The sequence below is a fragment of the Schistocerca gregaria genome, chromosome 7, assembly GCF_023897955.1.
Source record: "Schistocerca gregaria isolate iqSchGreg1 chromosome 7, iqSchGreg1.2, whole genome shotgun sequence".
Taxonomy (NCBI): Eukaryota; Metazoa; Arthropoda; class Insecta; order Orthoptera; family Acrididae; genus Schistocerca; species Schistocerca gregaria.
Window position 1 is genome coordinate 539430789 of NC_064926.1, and position 26769 is coordinate 539457557.

Here is a 26769-nt window from a genome sequence, read left to right on the forward strand (position 1 = left end):
TCCTGTGGAAGACCCATATGCAAAAACTGCGCAATGCCTCAACCCAGAGCATCCTACTCTAGTCCTGTGAGAGGATTACCCTTTCCTATCAGAAGTAGGTGTACATGCTGCAGTTTCTGCACAAAATTTTATGTGGGCATGACCACCAACCACCTGTCCACCAGAATGAATGGCCACTGCCAAATTGTAGCCAAGAGCGATGTTGCACGCCAGCGGCAGAACAACACTGCTAACCACAACATGCTCAATTCCAATGGCTGCTTCACAAACTGCTTCATCGGGACCCGCATCACATTTTCTGAGCTACATAGATGGGAGTTATCCTTGCACTACGTCCTTTGTTCCCGTAATCCTCCGGGCCTCAATTGCTGACACACTGCATCCAAACCCCCTGCCCAACAATCTGACCTTCCTCTCTCCTGCACCACCTACTACTCCACTCCTCCACATTGCAATCAAGGCACACTGCACTAACTCACCAGCATCCCACGCAACTGCTGACCTCACCTTCCACAGACATGGAGCCTCAATCTGGCCACAACCACACTTTCTCACCTCTTCCAATTTCCGTCTCTTTTCTGCTTCTACCCACCCCAACTGACAACTCCTAACGGCAGTCTACCTGCTGAATTCCAGCCCAGCATTGTGTGTTCATCTGGCACAATGTAGCTGCACAGGTGTGTATATATATATATATCTCAAGCCTAGGGAACTGGCCATTTGTGCCATTATTTGAAGTTTCACTGGTACATATGTAGGAGTAACACACTAAAAAAAGACCAAGCCACGAGATTTTGTTTTAATATTTACCTTAGTTCTTTGATAGATTATAAATATTAAAATAATGATTACAGCAAGTATAGTTATCCCCCCCCCCCCCCCCCCCCCGTCCCAAAAAGTGGGAGGTGACTTATTGAGCAATTTCCTCCACTTGAGCTTTAAAAATTTCTTGCTCACTCAACAAACATGACATATTTGTAGCAAAATTAAAGCAAACTGCAAAAACTAACAAGTACACATACAAAATTATATTAATGCAAAAACATTGGCTCTGTTGTTTGCGACAGCAACTGTTACATTTGCTAACGTTTCTTTCAACATAATTCTAGAAATTGACAATAGAAGGCAGCACCAGTCAAAAGATACATAGCGAGGTGCCCATACATCGTTCTCATAGGCAATGAGTCTAGTTTTAATGCGACAGATGGCTCATGCACTAAGGAATTCGCACCCTGACCTATATTCGGATACATTCTTTTTAACATGAAGTTCTGGTGCACCCTACGCTTCGGCGTGGTCTACAAAGTATTTAAGGATTTATCCAAAAGCTAGCAAAGTTTTCACTTTTTTTGTGTCCCTATCGACAGCTTAACACCTCTACTACATGACGAGTTATCCCTTTTATTCCTAAATTACTTACATTTCACCAGAACTTTCCTTACCATATTTACACAAGGATTGGTTAGCCCATGACTGCAATTGAGGGCTCCATTTCATTAACTTACAAGGCCCCCTGTTGGCACAACTTTAGTGCAGTTGTGAAGATTCTCAGTTAAACATGAAGCTACAACAGCAATGCTTGAAAGAAGTAACAGACTTGCTGAATACTAAAACGAACCAAATCAAATGTGAACCATATTTCACAACCACCACCAGAATAAACTAATCGTCAGTGGCAGGATTTTCCTTGGCTTAGGTTGGGTTGGAAATATATAAATATCTGTAATGGAACTGCCACATAATTAAAATCACAAAGATTACATCCTTTTATTTCATTTCACCTATACTCTGTACGTATATGGCAGAGGATTTACGCAGATTACATGCTAACACTCTGATGTCAGCTTATATTTCTGGTTATTCAATGTGACTCAGAAGTGTGTTCTACGCGCCAGTCGCTAATCTTTTGTAGCCCCGAATATCCTAGAACAAAGCTTTTCTTACAGGTACATATCTAATACAAATGTTAAGAGTACAAGTGGGGCAACCACCTACCTACTCCAGCATGCAGGAAGCTGGTCAAATTTTATGAGATATCACAAACTTGGCTCTACAGCTCCAAAAAATTTTTAGTGATGAAGCCAATGATGTTTCTTTTAAAAGATAAAAACTGACCCTCTTAAGCCACAATAATGAGTAATATATCCCACTGTGCACCACATAAATCACTCATTCATCTCTGCTCAACTTTTTAGACTACCTAGCACAGTCTGGCGTCAGACTAGGCAGCTTCAATGATGATGTCGTGTGGCTAGGGCCTCCCATCGGGTAGACTGCTCGCCTGGTGCAAGTCTTTTGAGTTGACGCCACTTCGGCGACTTGCGCATAGATGGGGATGAAATAATGATGATCAAGACAACACAACACCCAGTCCCTGAGCGGAGAAAATCTCCGACCCAGCCGGGAATCGAACCCGGGCCCTTAAGATTGACAGTCAGTCGCGCGACCACTCAGCTACCGGGGGCGGACAGTGAGCTACAAAAGAACCAATAGCATTTTGATGACTATACCTGCCATTGTCTTTAGACCAGACAATGGTAGGGGTAAAATACAGGGAGCAAAAGGCTATTTACAATTTGTACAGAAACCAGATGGCAGTTATAAGAGTCGAGGGGTATGAAAGGGAAGCAGTGGTTGGGAAGGGAGCGAGACAGGGTTGTAGCCTCTCCCCGATGTTATTCAATCTGTATATTGAGCAAGCACTAAAGGAAACAAAAGAGAAATTCGGAGTAGGTATTAAAATCCATGGAGAAGAAATAAAAACTTGTACATTCGCTGATTACATTGTAATTTTGTCAGAGACAGCAAAGGACTTGGCAGAGCTGTAGAGTGGAATGGACAGTATCTTGAAAGGATGATGTAACATGAACATCAACAAAAACAAAACAAGTATAATGGAATGTAGTCGAATAAAGTCGGGTGATGCTGAGGGAATTAGATTAGGAAATGAGACACTTTAAGTAATACAGGAGTTTTGCTATTTGGGGAGCAAAATAACTGATGATGGTTGAAGTAGAGAGGATATAAAATGTAGACTGGCAGTGGCAAGGAAAGAGTTTCTGAAGAAGAGAAATTTGTTAACATTCAGTATAGAATTAAATGTCAGGAAGTCGTTTCTGAAAGTATTTGTATGGAGTGTAGCCATGTATGGAAGTGAAACATGGACGATAAATAGTTTGGACAAGAAGAATGCTGAAGATTAGATGGGTAGATCACATAACTAATGAGGAGGTATTAAATAAGATTGGAGAGAAGAGGAGTTTGTGGCACAAATTGACTAGAAGAAGGGATCGGTTGGTAGGACCATGTTCTGAGGCATCAAAGGATCACCAATTTAGTATTGGAGGGCAGCGTGGAGGATAAAAACCGTAGGAGGAGACCAAGAGATGAATACACTAAGCAGATTCAGAATCTTGCAAAGGATAGAGTAGCATGGAGAGCTGCATCAAACCAGTCTCAGGACTGAAGACTACAACAACAACACCTGCCATTGTAGGCACTGGGTTGAACTGCGACAGTACTTTTCCAATTGCCACATCATCAGACTCTTAGATTACTGATGACGTACTGTTTTGGTGTGGAATGTGAATGTAAAGTTGTTCAAATATAAAATAAAATATAGCTATGCCTGCCGAGGTAAATTTGTGAACCAGTCTTTCAGAATGTACTTACCAAACAACCACAGGCTAGGGCTCAGGTTACAGGATAAGTGCATCATGGGCTAAGGAGACTTTGCGTGTGCGAATGACTTATTTGTAGTGTTGGCAAAAGATTTCAAATACATACTGGAGGAAAAAGCTTTTCCGGCACTGAACTGTATGCAACAATGGCATTGTGAGGGTAGCATTATTGATTCCCTAACCAGAGATTGACTGAGCAGCGTCATTTCAGGACAGTGTTTCTACTTTTAGATACTTCATCTTTTTCATGGCAAAACATCATCATATGTGTGGTTTAGGGCTATTATATTTTGACGGAGATTTAGGAAAATTTGAATTAAATCTAACTTGAGGTGGCAGTCCTTTTATTTATAGTAGGCACCAATCACAAGAAACCCCTCAAGTGCGGGGTCACAAACAGCCAATGATGTTTACAGCATTTGATGCCCCACGTGTTCGTCTGTGACCATGCAATATTGACTTACAAAGGTAACAGGGGCAGGACTGGAGGTATCCAATGATGAGCACACCACTGAGACTACAGACTACAGAACTGCTTGGTCACCAATTAACTGACAACAATACTACATCGCTGATTGTGTTGATACAAAGCAGAGCCTTGGCCACTATAAACAAAGCAAACATTTCATTGTATCTACAAGAGCAGTTGCCGAAGTTGACATCTTGTTAGAAACGAATCCAAAATTTCACAGAGTGAGAAAGGAGTGGCAGATGAAATATTAGCATTTATGGAAGTGTGTCAGTGGAATGTGTGGTGTCATATATGCTCGACTGTGTGGACAATGTACATGAGGAGTACAATGATGACAATACATACTTAACCAGAGAAAGGAATATTGAAACCGGTGTCAAACAATTTAGTTCATCATCCTTGTCAGACAGGGAGGCACCAATTCTGTCTCTAGTGAAATGTAGTAAAGCACATGCGCTGTATAAGGAGCGGGTACTAAACATAATTGGGTACATGGAAAATCATTCACAGCAAAGTACAGAAACAATTATGAACACATTTTGAATAAGGCCACAGCAATATCATCATAAAGTGCATTAGAAAAACTGAGGATATTCAAGGGAGGACAAGGCACACTTGTTACAAAAACTGTTAATATGGATGGTCAATTGGCTGAAAAATTATTTATTGGGCTGCAAGAGATGGAAGTGCTCAGCTCCCTGAGGTTCTTTCTTGCAAGGGCATTAGGGAATATTTAAGTCACAGACAGCAAGAGTACAGTAGTAGCACAGCTCCTGGCCATGAGCTGGTCAAAATAACTTGCTTTTGCTTGATTATTGCTTTGTGTATACGAATTATTCCTCTCATGAACCATGAATCTTGCCGTTGGTGGAAAGGCTTGCATGCCTCGGCGATACAGATAGCCATACCATAGCTGAAACCACAACGGAGGGGTATCTGTTGAGAGGCCAGACAAACGCGTGGTTCCTGAAGAGGGGCAGCAGCCTTTTCAGAAGTTGCAGGGACAACGGTCTGGATGATTGACTGATCTGGCCTTGTAACACTAAGCAAAACCGCCTTACTGTGCTGGTACTGCGAACGGTTGAAAGCAAGGGGAAACTACAACTGTAATTTTTCCCGAGGGCATGCAGCTCTACTGTATGGTTAAATGATGATGATGTCCTCTTGGGTAAAATACTCTGAAGGTAAAATAGTCCCCCCTTCCGATCTCCGAGCAGGGACTACTCAAGAGGAGTTATCAGGAGGAAGAAAACTGGCATTCTACGGATCGGAGCATGGAATGTCAGATCCCTTAATCGGGCAGGAAGGTTAGAAAATTTAAAAAGGGAAATGGATAGGTTAAAGTTAGATATAGTGGGAATTAGTGAAGTTCGGTGGCAGGAGGAACAAGATTTTTGGTCAGGCGAATACAGAGTTATAAATACAAAGTCAAGTAGGGGTAATGCAGGAGTAGGTTTAATAATGAATAGGAAAATAGGAATACGAGTAAGCTACTACAAACAGCATAGTGAACGCATTATTGTGGCCAAGACAGACACAAAGCCCACGCCTACTACAATAGTAAAAGTTTATATGCCAACTATCTCTGCAGATGACGAAGAAATTGAAGAAATATATGATGAAATAAAAGAAATTATTCAGATACTGAAGGGAGACGAAAATTTAATAGTCGTGGGTGACTGGAATTCGGTAGTAGGAAAAGGGAGAGAAGGAAACATAGTAGGTGAATATGGACTGGGGGTAAGAAATGAAAGAGGAAGCCGCCTGTTAGAAATTTGTGCAGAGCATAACTTAATCAGAGCTAACATTTGGTTCAAGAATCATGAAAGAAGGTTGTATACATGGAAGAACCCTGGAGATACTAAACGGTATCAGATAGATTATATAATGGTAAGACAGAGATTTAGGAACCAGGTTTTAAATTGTAAGACATTTCCAGGGGAAGAGGTGGACTCTGACCACAGTCTATTGGTTTCGAACTGTAGATTAAAACTGAAGAAACTGCAAAAAGGTGGGAATTTAAGGAGATGGGACCTGGATAAACTAACTAAACCAGATGTTGTACAGAGTTTCAGGGAGAGCTAAGGGAACAAATGGCAGGAATGGGGGAAAGAAATACAGTAGAAGAAGAATGGGTAGCTTTGAGGGATGAAGTAGTGAAGCCAGCAGAGGATCAAGTAGGTAAAAAGATGAGGGCTAGTAGAAATTCTTGGGTAACAGAAGAAATATTCAATTTAATTGACGAAAGAAGAAAATATAAAAATGCAGTAAATGAAGCAGGCAAAAAGGAATACAAACGTCTCAAAAATGAGAATGACAGGAAGTGCAAAATGGCTAAGCAGGAGTGGCTAGAGGATAAATGTAAGGATGCAGAGGCCTATCTCACTAGGGGTAAGATACATACTGCCGCCAGGAAAAACAGAGAAACCTTTGGAGAAAAGAGAACCACTTGTATGAATATCAAGAGCTCAGATGGAAACCAAGTTCTAAGCAAAGAAGGGATAGCAGAAAGGTGGAAGGTGTATATAGTGGGTCTATACAAGGGCAATGTACTTGAGGACAATATTATGGAAATGTAGATGAAGATAAAATGGGAGGTATGGTACTGCGTGAAGAGTTTCACAGAGCACTGAAAGACCTGAGTCGAAACAAGGCCCCCGGAGTAGACAACATTCCATTAGAACTACTGACGGCCTTGGGTGAGCCAGTCCTGACAAAAGTCTACCATCTGGTGAGCAAGATGTACGAGACAGGCGAAATACCCTCACACTTAAAGAAGAATATAATAATCCCAATCCCAAAGAAAGCAGGTATTGACAGATGCGAAAATTACTGAACTATCAGTTTACTAAGTCAAGGCTGCAAAATACAAACCCGAATTCTTTACAGACGAATGGAACAACTGGTAGAAGACGACCTCGGGGGAGATAAGTTTGGATTCTGTAGAAATATTGGAACACGTGAGGCAATACTGACCCTACGGCTTATCTTAGAATCTAGATTAAGGAAAGGCAAACCTACGTTTCTAGCATTTGTAGATTTAGAGAAAGCTTTTGACAATGTTGACTGGAATACTCTCTTTCAAATTCTGAAGGTGGCAGAGGTAAAATACAGGGAGCAAAAGGCTATTAGCAATTTGTATAGCAACCAAATGGCAGTTATAAGAGTTGAGGGACATGAAAGGGAAGCAGTGGTTGGGAAGGGAGTGAGACAGGGTTGTAGCCTCTATCCGATGTTATTCAATCTGTATATTGAGTAAGCAGTGAAGAAAACCAAAGAAAAATTCGGAGTAGGTATTAAAATCCATGGAGAAGAAATAAAAACTTTGACGTTTGCCGATGACATTGTAATTTTGTCAGAGACAGCAAAGGACTTGGAAGAGCAGTTGAACGGAAAGGACAGTGTCTTGAAAGGAGGATATAAGATGAATATCAACAAAAGCAAAACGAGGATAATGGAATGTAGTCAAATTAAGTCGAGTGATGCTGAGAGAATTAGATTATGAAATGAGGCACTTAAAGTAGTAAAGAAGTTTTGCTATTTGGGGAACAAAATAACTGATGATTGTCGAAGTAGAGAGGATATAAAATGTAGACTGGCAATGGGAAGGAAAGCGTTTCTGAAGAAGAGAAATTTATTAATATCGAGTATAGATTTAAGTGTGAGGAAGTCGTTTCTGAAAGTATTTGTATGGAGTGTAGCCATGTATGGAAGTGAAACATGGACGATAAATAGTTTAGACAAGAAGAGAATAGAAGCTTTCGAAATGTGGTGCTACAGAAGAATGCTGAAGATTAGATGGGTAGATCACATAACTAATGAGCAGGTGTTGAATAGGATTGGGGAGAAGAGAAGTTTGTGACACAACTTGACTAGAAGAATGGATTGGTTGGTAGGACATGTTCTGAGACATCAAGGGATCACCAATTTAGTATTGGAGGGCAGCGTGGAGGGTAAAAATCGTAGAGGGAGACCAAGAGACGAATACACCAAGCACATTCAGAAGGATGTAGGTTGCAGTAGGTACTGGGAGTTGAAGCAGCTTGCACAGGATAGAGCAGCATGGAGAGTTGCATCAAACCCGTCTCAGGACTTAAGACCACAACAACAATACGAATTATACTCCTTTAGAGCAAACTGTCCCTCCTGAATTCACTACAATTCATCCGATGTGGAATGATTGGGCAAATTCAGCCTCTTTATGTTTGTTTCTTCTGTGCCTATAAAACATAGTATCACACCATCTGCAGCTATGCCTTAAAAGTCAGACAGATAAAAATAAAATCTACTCACCACGCAGCAGCATGGGAAAACACACACACACACACACACACACACACACACACACACACACACACACACACACACACAAAAAGATTTAACTTTCACAAACTCTCAGAGTCGGTGGCTCCTCCTCCTGGCGGAAGAGTTGAAGAGGAAAGAAGAGGGATGAAGGAAAAGAACTGGAGAGGTCTAAGGAATGAGGTACAGATTAGAAAAGTCACCCAGAACTCCGGGTCAGGGGAGATTTATGAGACAGAATGAGACCGAAAGACTGATTGTTGGGGACTGCACTGGATGAGATTTGAAAACCTGAGAGCTTAAAGGTGGAAGATAGGATGATATGCTAGAGAGAGATTACTACCAAAACTTCGTGCACGAGTTAATAAGAGTGAAAAGCTAAGTGCATTGTAAACAACAGAGGAGGGAGAGGGCTAGTGAAAATTAAAGTCAAAAAATGAAAGATGTAGGAAACTAAAATGGAGTGAAGAACGGTGTAGTTACTGTGAATAAATGCAGAGACGGAAGGAATAAACATAAATTAAGGCCAAGTGGGTGGCAGGAACCAAGAACATGTAGTGCTCGTTCCCACCTGCGAGGTTCTGCGAAACTGGAGTCTGGGGTAAGAATCTAGGTGGTACGTGTGGTGAAACACACTGAGGTCATGATTGTCGTGTTGTACAGCATGCTCTGCAACAGGATATTGAGTGTTGCCTGTATGTGCTCTCTGCCTATGCCCATTCATCCTGACTGATAACTGGTGGTAGTCAGGCTGATATGAAAGGCTGAACAGTGTTTACATAACAGCTGGTATACGACATGTGTCGTTTCACATGTGGCTCTCCCTTTGATAGTGTATGTTTTGCCAATTACAGGGCTGGAATAGGTGGTGGTAGGATGGTGCATAGAGCGGGTCTGACAAGGATGTTGCAGAGACTGGGAGGGAGATGAAAAGCTATTCTACGTGGGGTGGGCAAAATCTGACAGAATGGATCTCATTTCAGGGCAGAATTTTAGGAAGTCATGACCTTGCCAAAGTAGCCCATTGATACATTGAACATCAGGCAAGTTGTGAGCTCCAAAGTTGTTGTTTTGGAGGGATCAGTAGTACCAAGATTGAATGTGATGGCCCAGGAAATCTGCTTCTGAACTAGGCTGTTGTGAAAATTACGTTCAGTGAAGGCTGAAGTCAGAGTGGTGGTGTTTTGCTGTAAAGAATCTGCATCTGAAGACATACATTTGACCCGAACCCTAAGGCTGTATGGGAGGGAATGTTTGACATGCAAAGGATGGCAACTGCCAAAATCTAAGTACTGTTGTTTGTTAGTGGGTTTGATGTGGACTGAAGTGTTTGCCATTGTTTCTATGTCAAACGTTCCTTCCCATACAGCCTGGGCATTTGAGGCATCACTGCCTCTAGTTGGTCTCTACCAGAAGTTGAAGAGAGTGCATCTTCACTTAGGAAACATCACTGACTCTGTTTCGCCTCATTAAAATGAATTATGTATGGAGGTTGGAACTTAAATAGTGGGAACTATTTATTCACAACCGATACACAAACGTTACATGTTTGCACTTGTTACTGTCCTTCAAAGTAGTCACCAGCGTTGTGTAGACCCCATTGCCTGCTATGTGGAAGGTGTAGTATACCATTCGCATAGCCTGTTCTGTTGATGGTGCAAATGGAGTGGTCTACTGCCTGTCGAATCTCTGGAACAGTTCTGAAGCTAATGCCACGAAGTGGTTCCTTCATCTTCAGAATCAAATCAAAGTCGTGAGGACTTAAGTCCAGGAGTATGGTCGATGGTACAGTACTTCCCAGTCCCATCGACCGAACAGAGCAGCCACAGGTGCTGTATGTGCCAGTGCATTGTCGTGCAAAATGATGGGTGGGTTGCTCAGAACGTGTCGCTGCTTCTTTCGCAAAGCTGATCGCAGGTGATACTGCCCGGACTTAAGTCCTTGTGACTTTGATTTGATTCCAAAGATGAAGGAACCACTTCCTGGCATTCACTTCAGAACTGTTCCAGAGATTCGACAGGTAGTAGACTGCTCCATTCGCACCATCAACAGAACAGGCTCTGCTAACGATATACTATGCCTTCCACATCGCTGGCAACAGGTTCTACACAACGCTGGTGACTACTTTGAAGGAAAGTAACAGATGCAATATTTAAGTTTCAACCCTCGTATAACGATAAAAAATGTGTTATTTCTCTGGTCACATAGAAGATATCAAAATAAGTAACTGAAAATATGAGTGGAGTATTCTTTACTATGTGCTCAATGTATCACTGGAAAGTGAAACTCTTACGAATAACAGTATTGACAGCAGCCCAGAAAGCTGACTGCATAGTACTGACAACACAGAAAGGGTTAATTGGCAAAGTGGCACGTATTTTCCCTTTCTGTCTGCACAAAATGCTTTATTCAGATGCAGTCTTACCTGCACCACAGTATAGTCATTCCCTTTCATGTTCCACTTGCAAATGGAGCAAAGGAAAAATGACTGTCTATACACTTCCATAAAAACCTTAATTTATCTTGTCTGATCTTTGCAGTCTTTACGAGAAATGTATGTTGGAATCAGTAGGATAGTTTGGCAGTCAGCCGCAAATGTCTGTTCCTTGAAGTTTCTTAATAGTTTTGAGAAAAGAATGATTTCTTCCCTCCAGGAATTTGGTTTCATGAAACATTTCTGTAACACTAGCATGTTTATGAAACCTACTGGTAACAAATCTAGTACCGCACCTCTGAATTGCTGCAAAGTCTTCCTTCAATCCAATCTGGTGGGGATCCCAAACACCCAAGCAGTCCTCAAGAAGGGGCTTTTATTCTGTTTTATATGTGGTTTCCTTTAAAGATGACTCACACTTCCCTAGAATTGTCCCAATCAACTAGAACTGACCGTTCATCTTCCCTATCACAGTTCTTATGTATTTGTTCTGTTTCATATAACTTTGCAACATTGTTGTTGTTGTGGTCTTCAGTCCTGAGACTGGTTTGATGCAGCCCTCCATGCTACTCTATCCTGCGCAAGCTTCATCTCCCAGTACCTACTGCATGCAACCTACATCCTTCTGAATCTGCTTAGTGTATTCATCTCTTGGTCTCCCTCTACGATTTTTACCCTCCAATACTAAATTGGTGATCCCTTGATGCCTCAGAACATGTCCTACCACTTCTACTAGTCAAGTTGTGTCACAAACTTCTCTTCTCCCCAATCCTATTGCAACATTATACCTAGATACTTAATCAACATGACTATGTCAAGCAGTGTGGTACTAAGATCTCATTTGAACACTAGACGACTTCTTTCCATACCCATCTCCATTAAATCAAAATTTTCTACATTCAGAGCAAGCTGCCATTCATCATATCAAATATAAATTCTGGCTATGTCATTATGTTTCCTCTTACAGTCACTCAGAGATAACACTTTCCTGTACATTACAGCGTCATCAGCAAATAGTCATATTGCTGCTATTCCTTTCTGTCAGTTCAAGCATGTATATAGAGAACAAGAGTGGTCATATCAGTACTTCCCTGGAGTGCTCCTAATGATGCCCATGTCTCTGATGACCACTCATTGTCTGGGACAATGTACTGAGTTCTGTTAATTAAGAAGTCTTTGGACCATTCACATATCGGACAAGTAAACATAGTCAAGGGTTGCACTTTCATTTTGATAGGCTTCGAAAATGCTTTAGTGTAGAGCAAAATAAAAGGTCTTTTTTTATACATAGCTGTACAGCTGCTAAAGGGGTGAAACACCCCTTTAAAAATTGAGTTTAATATTTCTAAATTCATACTGCTGAAACGTTAACAGATATGGAATAAAACTTCAATTACAATTTCTATAGTTTTTAATGTATTTTACAATGCTACATGCAGATTTATCAAAAAAAGTTCATTTTCTTCCGACATTCCCCCCCCCCCCCCCCCAACTACTTTGTTTTTCATTTCAACATTTGACTAGTAGTGAAATGCTTAGCATCAATAGTACCCTATTCAGTCATATATGATGAAGTGGTATTCCAAGGATGCGTTTGCTAGAAATAGATCTGCATCACTGTATGCACATCCAAAGTCTATCCACTTCAACGCCAATTCTTATGCTGGGTTGTTTGATAAGTCAAATCTGGATGCACTGTTGTTACATACATTAAAAACCATAAAACTTTTACTCAAAGTTTTTTTTTTAATATCTATTACCATTTCATTGGTACTAGTCAGGAAATATTTAACTCCTTTTTTTTTTTAATGGGGTGTTTCACACTTTAATGACCATATGGGTACGTATAAAAGAATGTTAGTCTCTTACTTTGCTCTACACTACAACATATTCAAAGTTATTCAAAATTAAAGTACCCCTTGGCTAGATTTACTAGTGAGAACCTATCCCGTACAATCAGACTTTTGTTGACAGTCTATAGTGGTGTATTTTGTCAAATCCTTCCCTGAAATCCTGCAATATGGGCTCCCTGTTGCCCTTACTCACAGTTCACAGAACATTGTGAGAAAAAGGCGAGCTGAGTTTCACACAGGCAATGCTTTCAAAATCTATGCCAATTAACTGCTTTTATGCCTCAAGAGCTTAGAATATGCTCAAGAATACTGCATGAAACCGATGGTAAGGATATTGGTATGTAATTTCCTTTATCTTTCTTATATACAAGCATCAACTGGTCTTTCTTTCAGTCACTTGGTGCTCTGGGCTGGGTAATAGATTTGAGATAAATGCAAGCCAAGTACAGGGCCAATACCGAAGCATACTCTGTAAAAATGAATTGGGATTCCTTCCAGATCTGGTCTCCCCCCCCCCCCCCCCCCCCTCCCACTTCCCAGCTTCTTCTCAACGTCAGATATTCTTCCTTCTACGTCCTTTGTACAGTAGTCTGTGTGACGATCAAATGATAGCATATCTGATAAAATTCTCTCTAACCATGAGCTGAGTACTGTTCGGCCACTGTCAAGTGGTGACTGTCTTTTGGTTGCTGCTACCATCCTTACATAGCTGTGTTGCCTTCTGCGACGTCACTGGTGGTCATTACAGTGCAACATAAGGTAATGTTTTAGTTGCGCACCTGCTGCACCCACTTCAACCTTCTGATGGCCGGACCCCAAGCTATGCTTAGCTGCAGGCCACTATCTTTATTGAGGGTGCTGTCACTAACTTTTATCTCACTAGCTTCCTTTATTATGCTATCTGCTGAAACCATTTATCTGTTTAATAACAGATATACTGTTGAATGCAATACAACGTCTGTTTTTGGAACATGTTCTGCTACAACTGATTTCTCAGAGTATCTAAGGCAAAAGCATCTTTCATATTCTACACAGCACTGTTCAATAGTATGTACAGTCTGTTGAACAAAAAACTGTCCACACCTACATGGTATTTTATATACTACTGGTGTTCTGAGACCTACATCATCATCTACAGGCCTCATGAGTTGTGTAATTTTTGCTGGGGCTCTGAAGAGTGAATCAGTTTTATGACTCTTAGGGAGCCGGCTAATCTTTCTTGTTACTGAGCCACAGAATGGCAAAAACACAAGCTTCTTCAAGTCGTCCTCTGGATAATTCTGCTTACGTATTTTTGGGATGGTGGCTTCCAAAATCTGGTGGTTTTTGTAGCAATTTTCCTTGAATACTTTCCATAAGTGGCTCAGTTCCATCGGCAGGTTTTCAGTTTTAGACAGCTTCCACTTAATGCATGAAGGTCCTCTGGACAGAATGTTTCTGTGATGGATAGTGATAGCTGTTGGCATGCAAATATCATTCCGTATGGGTGGGTTTCCCGTAAACATTGTTGCACTGAGACACCCATTTGCTTTATGGTGGATGGGGATGTCAAGGAACAGCAAGGCATCATCTGTCTGTACCTCTGTCATGAACTTGATATTGTCATGGATACTGTTGATGTGATCCACCAATTCTCCCAGTTTTCACATCCATGAAACTAGACACTGAATGCGACATCAACATAATGATAAAAGTAACTACGCTTTGTAGAACCCAAGTCCAGGGTGATTTCATCAAAGTACTACATAAACAAGTTGAATATAACTGGAGCTAAGGGGCTCCCCATCGCAACACCATTCATACGTGATAATACCCTCAAAAAAGATGGCGACCTGCCGCTAAGCACGGCTTGGGATCCTGCCACAGGAAGGCTGAAGTTGATACACAACAAAAACATTACCCAATATGATGCTGTAGCAAGCACCACCAACATTACAGATGGCAGTGTGGCTATGTAAGGACAGTGGCAACCAGAAGACGCTCACCACTTGACAATGGCCAAGCTTGGGGATTTTTAATCATTTGACGCAACTGGAAGCTAGAGAGAATTTTATTAGTGGACACTGCCGGGAAACCTCGCACTCAGATAGAAGATCTGTATGATTCTATTACATGAATGATATATTTAAAACGCAGAATTTAGAACTTCAGCTTCACTTTTGGTGTCTTTTACTGTCACACCATGCTGGTCAATGATTAATTAAATAGAAGGTTCTGACCCACTTAGTGATTTTATGCAGGACCAGAATTTTTGCAGTTTCTCAGCAATATCTTTTGCCAACATATGACAGTGGGAGTTGTCATATGCTGTGTGGAACTACCTTTTTATAGATGCATAAAACTGTAATTCCCTTTCAGCTACAGCAACAGCAACAAATGGATCACCTAGACAATACCTTCACGAGTTATCTTCTATAGCAAACAGCAACTCTGATTCTTTAATGAATCTAACTCCCATGTAAAAAACAGCTTGAAATGTCCAACAATTTTACAAATGAGTTTAAAGTGTTAAATATTTTCCTTTAAGCATATAAGTGAGAAAAAGTTTAGAGAAGATTTGAAATTATGCTTGAATTTTGTTGGAAGTCACCAAGTGCTCTCAAATATTGGGTGAATGAAGACTGGGTAATGGTGTATCATCAGCCATGCTGCCTCAAAATGAATCACAGTTTCTAACTGTAATATTTGTCTTGTTGTGTTAAATTTTTAACATAAGATTTTACCTCTTAATAAGTAGATCATGACAGCTTTCTGATTTTTAAATTTTGCGTATAATTACAGAAAATACTGAAAATTGAATTTTTGTTGATTCTAATCTGCACTGGTACCACGTTCTGGAATAGCATTTTAGTAATATAGATAAGTGTAGGATCAGCAGCAGACGTGAGCCTATGAGAAAATTAAAGGCAGAGCACAGAGTATCTCATGCATGAGACACTCATTCTCTGATGAAATTTAGCTGCCATAACAACAGTTTAGTATATATGGTTCGGCATTAAAGTGAAATACACGATACACGAATATTTTGTATTCAAAAGTTTGTCTTCCTGACAGTCCGACATTTCAATATGCTAATTAGCAATGGTATAACAAATATGAATGCAAACGAGAGGTTTTTAGCTTATTTTAAAATTTCTTAACATAAAGTTGTGAGTTAGTTATGTTACACAGTGGTAACCAGGTAATGGATACTTCGCTGTCTAAACATGAAAATAATGCTAACTGAAAGAAGTACACTACAACATAAAAAAATATTACCAAATTATACAAGGAATTATACAGGGTTCCCCAGATGCTGTTCTGGCCTGTGTTCCACCCTGTGTTGTAGGTGGCTTATCAGTTTTAACTGAGAATGAATTAGAAGAGTTAAGGGGTGAGAAAATTATTCAGCCACTTTGCTCTTCAGACTGTTTTGTCAGTAGTATTAGCTCAGAGAGCTGCACACAAACTTCAAAGTGTGATCTCACAAGGAATGACTGTGCATTGACTGATCAATTAAGATACTGTTGGTTAATTCAGTACTGCAACTGTTTATTGAAGTCCATGCATAATAGTAAGAATGCTCCTGAAATGTTCTGTTTTCTGACAAAGCATGACTGCTCTTGTCGAGATATGTGAACTCGCAGAACAATTCCTCGGCATGATGTAAAGACAGGAATGTGGTGTGCACATAGTGCAACAGAAATTATTGGACAGATCTTTTTCCACAAATCCTTCAATTTTTGATAGGTATGTAAACAATATACTGCAAACTTTTTGAAGACCTAACAATTGATAAAAACATCTACATTTAGTTTCACATGAAGCAATCAAGAGCGCACACAGTCAGTTGGTGACAGTATTAAGAGGTAACAATTTCTCAGAATCATCATTTAATACTGTCATATTCACTTTATTTTTCTGTGCTCTACATCTACAGCGATACTCCAGAAGCACCTTAGATTGCACGGCGGAGGGTATCCTATACCACTTCTAGTCATTTCCTTTTTTGTTCTACTCGCAAACAGAGCGAGGGAAAAACGACTGTCTGTATGCCTCTATATGAGCCCTTATTTTTGCCTCTTATCTTCATGGTCCTTACACCCGCAGTTCTCTAAATTTCCTCAATAGTGTTTCTTGAAAATAACATCGCCTTCCCTGCAGGGATTCCTATTTTAGTTCCTGAAGCCTCTCCATAACACTTATGTGTTGTTTGAACCTATTGGTAACAAATCTTGCAGCCCGCTTCTGAATTGCCAAAAACTATAATTTAGGAAATACATCATTTTAAAGTACCTTAACACAAATTGAATCCAACAATGTGCTGTCATAAAATCTATACTAAAAGTGAGTAAAATTATAGCAGGTGTCATTTCAAAGCCTCCCAACTAAAACTATATTCACAAAAATAGAACAACTATCACACAACATGTAAATGCATTTTAGCTCAGAACTGTGCAATAACCTTACCGGAGGCAATTCTGTGGCCAAGCGTGTAAACCGTTTTGTTGGGTCTCTTGAAAATGTTTCAACTGACCTTGTCATTTCTTCTAAAAGCATATAATCTGTAATTAGAAAAAAAAAAAAATTTGCAAAACACACATTTTTCTTCACTTCTGAGAAGATAATATGATAAAAACAGAACAAAGATTTATTACGCATTTGCGACTATACTGTCCTACAGGAAAAAGTAGACTGCATCAGACCAAACATTTTACATATTAAGAAACTGCTAAATTCAAACCGCTGGATAAAGGAGAGACTCCAGTTCTTTAGTTGTAAATGGAACCTTGCGTCCATTGCTACTGCTTACGAACTGGTGATCATAAGGACAGAAAAGAGGAGCAATTACTACTACTAAAAATATACTGATCTACCATTAATGTTCTTCCATTTGAAAATGGCATAATGTCTCACAAGTCATTATATTGAACCTTCCCTGTCTCCTAGTGTAGTAAATGAGAATTTTTCACTTATTTCTGTCCAGACAGGTGTCTTCCTCCATAATCTGCTGCAAATCCAGACCTTTTCCTGCTCAACCATTTCTGATCTAATCAATCAATCTCTTGTAATTTCTTGGGTTTCCTTGGCACGACTGATTAACCCCTTAACTTACAATAAAAGTCCCCACCCCCCTTCCCATGGACATAAATTTTGGAGAAGCTGGCTAGAGGCACAGTGGACCTATTTATCTCATATCATTGGTGAGCACTTCTCACTCATCTGATGAACTCAGAATCACTATAGCCATTATTTTTTGCATGCACTGCCTACACAACAATACAGAAGAGAGCCTAAAAGTGAGTGGTTTGTAGTCGAATTTCCAAAGCTGCATATAGTAAAGACGATAGTTAGTGGCAACCACTTCAACCAAAACACAACAGCAGGCTACAAATATAGGACCTGATGCTTTCTAGCAGCCGAACACTTTACTATCAGTGCTGAAACAGATATAAGTGGGGTTTTATTTTTTTCGGTCTGTTCTTAAGTGCCTGAGTACACCAGGGATTTTAGTTTCTGTCAAAATAATAAAAACGAGATAACTCGGGCTTTTATGTTATGGTGTTAATGGAGTGCTTTCAGGTATTTAGCAGATCTTGATTTCATTTTTATGCACAATACTTCATAGTCTGGTTGGAGTCCAGGAAAGAAGTACTCGTAAAAACATAACTCATAGTACTGAAAGAAGATAACTGGGTCATTTGCCAAAATATGTGCATAAAAATGTAAATAATGCAACTGAACACCCAAAAGCCCACCATAAATCTCTCTCAAACTGTTGTCTTCAATATCTACTCAAATCATATTAAACACAGTCTCTGAGAGACCATCTTTTCAAGGTGATTAAACCATTTCAGTCAGGTTTCAATGCACTGCCTACAAGTTTCCTTCCTATTTTTTATCTGGTCCCATCTCAGTTTCCAAGTCATAATTATTAAGAGCTTCATCCCCAGTTGTTTTAGTTTTCTGATATTTCTTTCGGTGCAGGTTTCTAGAGTACTATTATGTGGTAACTCTTAAAAAGAAGCTCTCTCTCTCTCTCTCTCTCTCTCTCTCTCTCTCTCTCTCTCTCGGAAGTGTGACAATATTACCATATTTCCCTTGTAAACAATACAACATCAGAACTGCAACGGTTTTTATGATTGTAAAACAGTTAAATAAAACAATATCTCTTCAGACAAAATGTACTTTCAATAGAAAGTACAACTGTACAATGTACATAGTCCAGTCACCTAAGTAAAATTTGAGGAAAAATTGTGTTGGTCACAAATTTTTGCATGGTGCTAGCAGAGAATGTCCTGAACAACATTCTAAAAATCCTGACCATTGTGGTGTGAGTGCTGGGGTAGAGGGATGTTTAAAGGTACTTTGCAAAAGTTTCTCGAATAACAAACTGCGGCTGCTAACGAAAATATCTGCCATTACAAAATTAAAGTACATTATAATTCCAACACAAAAGGTCCTATTCGTTTTTCTCTTGGACTATCAGTTTCTGCGTTACATAGGATGGAAAAATCAGTTACAGAGGTTGAAAAATTCACAAACTGTTAAAAATAGTGTCTTAATGGCTTAAAATTACTGTTTACTGGTAAACGAATTGGGTTGAAAAAAATATTGTGTGTGTGTGTGTGTGTGTATCATACCTAAGTATAGTAGATCCATGTCACAGGATAAAACATGTTCCTCCTGAGGTGGAACATGGTGAAGGGAAAGAGGGAGGGGGGGGGGGGGGGGGGGGGAGGTTAGTGTGGGATCGAAGCGTGAGGGAATGTGGGTCACTGGGTTGTGTTCTTGCACTGCCCTCCTTCATAGGTCTGCAAACTGAGTTAGAGGTTATGAACTGGAATTATTTTCAGGTTATTAAGTGAATACTTATTTGCAGTTTTTAAGCGACTTATTACATAAAAAAAGCTCAACAACTTCAACTGTCAACTGTTAACCACATTGAAGAATCTGTCCCAAGTGTACATGCTGTCAATACATATTTGACAATGTCAATTTCATGATTTGCACTATCGCTGTCGCAAATATATTTCACAGCGTGATCGGTATCAAATGTGTCCCCACATCCTTGGCTCCCAACATCTGAAGAGGCCTAGAGACTTAAATGTCTCCCTTTGCAACAGAACTTGAGATACTTCAAAGCAAGACAAGCAATGCTTTACAGGAGATTACTGTTCTAGACTTGAACATGATCAGTTCCATTCCATCAGACGTATTGCACCAGCCGTGGGAGATATATTGTGTATATGTGGTAAGTGGCTACATTAATTGCAGCTTACTCTACAAGTGTCATCAATTCCTGATTGGAAAAGATTTATGAAGTCTATCTATAACACAACTAATGGTGCGAGAAGTGCAGTAACTTTCTGGTTGTTCATTAATTCACCACCAAGTGACAACAACACAATTATACAGCTTCACAATATGCTGTCAACAACAGACAGCAACAAGGTGTCACATTTATCACCAATCCAATTACTTTCTCCCCAACGCTACAAAGGTTGCCGATATCATTACTGTTATAAATTGAACACTTCTCAGCCACTGATTATAGGAATGTATTTTACAAAAAAGCTCATTTAACAACTGCAAATAAGTCCTCACTTAATAATCTGAAAGTAATTGCACTTTATAAATATGTGCTCAGTTATTTTGTCTATCAGCATAAGAGAACTGGACAGGAAATGCTGGGGAGTAGAAGTGTGTCAGTGAATTGAATAGCAAGCAAGCAGCAAGCAGCATGACGGGAGATGTTGCCTTTCCCAGAAGAGCACAACAGCTCTGTAACACGATGACTAAGAATCAATTCCCCCTCTAGCAATGTAGAACGTGTGCAGAGATTTAAGTACATGTTGACCATATGCATTACTTTTTTTTTGTGATTTTAGGGCGCACAACTACAATGGTCATTAGTGCCCTGACTAATTTAGGAATGTACCGCGAGGCACAAGGTTAAAACAGCAACTAAAAGGGTCAACACTATAAAAGACGTATTAACAGGCATAGGATTAAAAAATTACAGCATAATCAAACGTCCTTAGACAGGTGTGTCAAGTTGATAAAACGAAGAACGCGAGCAGCAGCTCCTGAGTCGTCTGCTAAAATGGCATCCAGAGTACATGGCAGGCAAGATCAAGACACAGCGTAGTAAAATCCGGACAGGACGTTAAAATGTGGCGAACCGTAAGCAATTGCCCACATGGACAGAACGGCGCCGGCGCTGCCGTCAGCAGATGGCGATGGCTGAACTGGCAGTGTCCAATTCGTAGCCGGGCCAAAACGACCTCCTCCTGCCGAGAAGGACGTGAGGAGGACTTTCAAGCTGCGGGAAGAGGTTTCAAGGCCCGAAGCTTGTTGTCCGTAAGTGCAGCCCAATCGGCATGCCACAGCGATAAAATGCGCCGACAAATGACCGTGCTACAATCTGATGAAGGGACACAACAAGAAGCCGTCTGAGGCTGGAGGACCGCAGCCTTGGCCGCGGCATCTGTAGCTTCGTTCCCAGGGATACCGACATGGCCAGGAACCCACATAAAGCTAACTGGAGACCCGTCGTCCACCAGCTGCTGAAGAGAGCGTTGGATCTGGTGCACGAAAGGGTGAACCGGATACGGATCACTGAGGCTCTGGATGGCGCTCAGAGAATCGGAGCAGATGACATAAGCAGAATGTCGGTGGTGGCAGACGTAAAGAACAGCCTGGTAGAGGGCAAAGAGCTCAGCTGTGAAGACCGAACAATGGCCATGTAGCCGGTATTTGAAACTTTGTGCCCCGACAATAAAAGAACTCCTGACCCCGTCGTTGGTCTTAGAGCCATCTGTATAAATGAAAGTCATATTAATGAACTTCGAACGAAGTTCGACAAAACGGGAGTGGTATACTGAACCGGGGGTAACCTCCTTTGGGAGCGAGCGGAGGTCAAGGTGAACGCGAACCTGAGCCTGGAGCCAAGGTGGCGTGTGGCTCTCGCCCACTCTAAAGATTGCAGGGAGTGAAAAATCAAGGAGTTGAAGAGGCGACGAAAGCGAACTCCAGGGGGTAGCAGGGCAGAGACATACAACCCGTATTGACGGTTGAGAGAGGCATCAAAAAAGGAACGATACGATGGGTGGTCGGGCATTGACAGTAGCCGACAGGCGTAACGACAAAGCAGTATATCGTGCCAGTAGGTGAGTGGCAATTCACCGGCTTCAGCATGAAGACTCTCGACGGGACTCGTATAAAATGCTCTGATTGCAAGCCGTAAACCCCGATGTTGTATGGAGTTGAGGCGGCATAGGATGGACGGCCGTGCAGAGGAGCATACAAAGCACCCATAACCCAGCTTGGAGCAGACGATCGACTGATATAGGCGAAGTAGGACGGTTCGATCCGCTCCCCACGACGTGCCACTGAGAACATTGAGGGCATTTAGAGAACGGGTACAACGGGCAGCCAAATATGACATGTGGAGACCGACTAAGTTTCCTGTCAAATGTAAGACCTAAAAATTTTGTTGTCTCCACGAATGGGAGAGCAACGGGGCCGAGTCGTAAGGACGGTGGGAGAAACTCTTTGTAGTGCCAGAAGTTAATACAGACTGTTTTCTTGGAAGAAAAACGGAAGCCATTGGCGACACTCCAGGAGTAAAGACGATCAAGAGAACGCTGAAGACAGCGCTCCAGGAAACATGTACGCTGCGCACTGCAATAGATGGCAAAATCGTCCACGAAAAGGGAGCCTGATACATCATCTGGGAGGCAATCCATTATTGGATTGATCGCTATGGCGAAGAGAGCGACGCTCAAAACGGAGCCCTGTGGCACACCATTCTCCTGGCGAAAGGTTTCTGACAGGACAGAACCCACACGTACCCTGAAATGTCTATCCATTAAAAAGGAACGAATAAAAAGAGGGAGGCGACCGCGAAAGCCTCATGTATGCATGGTGCGGAGAATGCCCGCCCTCCAACAGGTGTCGTAAGCCTTCTCTAAATCAAAGAACACAGCCATGGTCGGGCGCTTCCGCAAGAAGTTATTCATAATGAACGTCGACAAGGTAACCAGATGGTCAACAGCAGAGCGGCGCCTACGAAATCCACATTGTACATTGGTAAGTAGGCGTCGAGATTCTAGCAGCCAAACCAAACGAGAGTTAACCATTCGCTCCATCACCTTACAGACACAGCTGGTAAGCGAGATGGGTCGATAACTGGAAGGCAAGTGCTTGTCCTTCCCCGGCTTAGGAATCGGAACAACAATAGACTTGCGCCAGCATGCGGGAACATGTCCCTCAATCCAGATGCGATTGTAAGTACGAAGAAGAAACCTTTACCCGCAGGAGAAAGGTTTTTCAGCATCTGAATACGAATAGAATCAGGCCCCGGAGCGGAGGACCGTGACCGGGCAAGTGCATTTTCGAGTTCCCGCATGGTGAATGGGGCATTGTAGTTTTCACAATTCGAGGAGTGGAAATTAGGTAGGTGGCCGAGCCGCCTCTGCCTCTTTTCGGGGGAGGAAGGCGGGGGGGGGGGGGGGGGGGGGGGGGAGGGGTAATGAGTGGAGCTCGAAACCTCTGCGAAAAAGTGGCCGAAGGCATTGGAGACATCCTCAGGGGCCACAAGGACGTCATTCGCGACCGTCAAGCCAGAAACTGGTGAGTGGACCTTAGTGCCAGATAGCCAGCGCAGGCTACCCCAGACAACAGAAGGAGTAAAACTGTTGAAGGTGCTTGTGAAAGCAGCCCAGCTGGCTTTCTTGCTTTCTTTAAAAATACGACGACACTGTGCACGTAATCGTTTATAATTGATACAATTCGCCACTGTAGGGTGGCGTTTAAAGGTGCGTAAAGCACGTCGACGAGCACGTAAGGCGTCTCTACATGCTGCGGTTCACCAAGGGACCGGTACGCGGCGTGGAGAAGAAGTAGTGTGAGGGATGGAATATTCAGCAGCAGTGAGAATGACTTCCGTGAGGTGTGCGGCCTGACTATTACAGCTTGTGAAGGTTTGATCCTGAAAGGTCGCCCTGGAAGAGAAGAGCCCACAGTCTGCTTTGGAGATGTTCTAACTAGTTGAGCACGGAGAGGGGGTATGATGCAGAAGATGGATAACACACGGGAAGTGGTCGCTCGAATATGTATCAGAAAGCGCATACCACTCAACTGGGGTGCAAATTGGGTAGTACATACAGAGAGGTCTAAATGGGAATAGGTGTGAGAGGTGTCTGAAAGGAAAGTAGGGGCGCCAGTATTGAGGCAGATAAGATTGAGCTGGTTGAAAACGTCTGCTAACAGGGAGCCCCTCGGACAGGATGCTGGAGAGCCCCAAAGAGGATGGTGAGCATTGAAGTCTCCAGTTAACAAAAATGGTGCAGGGAGCTGAGCAATAATTTGCAGCATGTCTGCCCTGGTAACGGCAGACGACGATGGAGTGTAAACGGTACAAATGGAAAATGTAAAAGTGGGGAGAGTAATGCGGACGGCAACTGCCTGCAGGTCGGTGTGCAATGTGATGGGATCATATTAGATATCATCCCGGACCAGCAACATAACCACTCCATGAGCCAGAATACCTGCCACAGGGGGTAAGTGAAAACCCACAGAGGTGTAGTGTGCCAAGGCAATTTGATCGCATGGGCGTAGCTTCGTTTCCTGGAGGGCTATGACGAGCGGACGGTGCAAGCGGAGCAGCAATTTCAAGTCCTCTCGGTTGGAGCGAATGCTGCGAATATTCCAGTGAATAAGTGCCAACGTGGGAAGAAGAAGATGCAAGAAGGGGTCATCTCGAAGGCCGCTGAGGGCCCGACTTCGAGCGAGCACTGCCGCCGCTTGCAGGAGGCGGACAGTCATCGTCCATTTGTTCTATAGGTTCATTGGCCATCTTGTGAAGATGGCCGGGAGGGGGAGCTTCCTCCGCTGGTGAACGGCCAGATGTTCGGCTACCAGCGGTGCGGCCAGGCGGAACGGATGACGGCCTGGGGCGGCAACCGCTGGGGGGCGCAGGAGGAGAAATGCGCTGTGGCGGGGAAGGAGAACTGTGCTTCCTATGAGCCTTCTTGGAAGGTCGTTTTGTGGAAGGATTGGTCAATGGCTGAGGGTTCAAGGTATGTAGAAGTTCTGCACGAGACGGTTCTTTCTTGAAGGCCCGTACTTCTGACTTCTGTGTCTTCGTCCTGGCAGAAGCTGATAAAGGTGCTTGTGTCGGAGGGGTGACGGGAGGAAGAGGAGACGTCGACCGGACGATCTTAGCACTGGCCGAACGGACGACCGTAGTACTGAAGGTCAGATCGCATGTCTGCGTTGCCACCTCCCTGGTAGGGACTCCTTTTAGTTGCCTCTTACGACAGGCAGGAATACCTCGGGCCTATTCTAACCCCCGGACCCGCAGTGGGGGGGGGGGGGGGGGGGGATTACTTGTGTTAGTATTATTAGTAATTCGCATTAGCAATCCATGTTGTGTTAATGCAATTTGTGGAAAATAAAAATCGCTTAGTCACATCTGTGCAAAGAGTCATCAGAAATTCATACAATACATTGTGCATGACTTTTCCCGTAATCAACCTGGTCTAAAAGGAGAACTATCATATCTAGTATTTGCTGGACTAAGTCTTTGCTAAAGAGCTGCTTCTTGCTGTGTCTACACAATGTTAGGGTGTGTTTATGCTGAATCTCACAGCTGGCACTTCACTGCTCACTGGTAGCCTTGTCGCATTTTTGCACCATCCTCCCTGATTGCTGGGACTAATTACCCTGCAGCTGTTCACAGCTAGCGGAGCCAAACATGGCACTGCTGGAGTACCCTTGATGCAGCCAATCATGGTTCAAGTTTCAGGACATATGGCGATGGTTGTGGTGCGAAACACAAACCTGCTCGATATCAGTGCTTGGTGAGCAGTGATGGTGCAGGTTAAATGGGATGGCATGACTCTGTGGTCTTGTTTCACCATTGCTGTGCAATGCCAGTGAGCAGCTAGGTAGCAGCATAAACACACCCTTACATTCGCTCAAAGAAAGGCAGATGTACAGTTGACCAGAAGAAAGTATGATGGCATCTGCTACACCAATTCCTGAATGTTTCAAACTGTATAATGTTTTGGGTATAAGACTGATGAATAAGAAATTTTGTTGAATGGTCAACTCGGGAACATTTCAGTATTATATAAATGTATACACTGACTACAAAAAGGGCTTGAAGGTACGGCTAGTATTTCAGGCCTTGATCAGGCAGGCAAAAATAAAAATGTGGTGGGGTGTGCATGCATGCTAGGACTGGAATAAAAATAAATTAAAAGTTAATAAGATGAAATTATTGAACAAGACTGATTATCTTCATCATCGTCCCATTACATTTCCCTCTCCCCTGTGCTGAGTCTTCTCCTCTCTTCTTCACATATTCTTTTACCTCAATGATCCATTTGTCTCTCGGTCTTCCCCTAGGTCTCTTGCCTTCTACTGTCATTTCATGGGCCTGTCTTGATATTCAGTCAACTCCACAGTAAATCCTATTCTGTTATTCCTAAATTTGATCTCGCAGGCCTGTATGCTGTGGACATGCCATTTCTTCATTACATTTATGATGCTATGCGCTATGCAAGTACTGGGGCATAATATGTCTGGTATAACATTTTCTATTTTCTGGTGATACACCTTTGCTCCAGATAACGCTTCTTACACTCTACAGGAAATCAAAGACTTGCCTTCCCCTCTCATTAATTTCGTTAACATTCGATCCACTGTCTTCTGTTACATTTCCTAGGTACTTGGGAACTTCCCACTTTCTTTAGAATTTGATCTCTAATATTTACATCCATGACTACTACTCTTTTATTCCTCTTTATCACAGTCACTTCGTACTTCTTTAAATCAAATTTCAATTCACACAGTTCCACCATTTTCTCCCATACACTATCTGAAAAAAACTATCCCAACATCCCTATGTAGTGTGGAATAGATCACTAGATGGCACAAGAGACAGATCCATAAGTATAAAAGGAGACAGGTAGTATTGTGTTGTCAGTAGAGAACCTGCAACAGCAGGATGGGTCAGTCAGGGCAGCTTAGTTACTT

At 42.1% G+C, this 26769-nt stretch overlaps 1 protein-coding gene across 1 annotated transcript in view; it reads right to left on the minus strand.

Annotated features, from left to right (window-relative positions):
- The window catches only part of LOC126282136 (box C/D snoRNA protein 1-like), an 83152-nt gene that overhangs the window by 31865 nt on the left and 24518 nt on the right, over positions 1–26769 (minus strand). The window contains exon 3 of the mRNA XM_049981636.1: positions 17191–17285. Coding sequence (XP_049837593.1) covers positions 17191–17285 — 95 coding nt within the window. The remainder of the gene's footprint in view (positions 1–17190; positions 17286–26769) is intronic.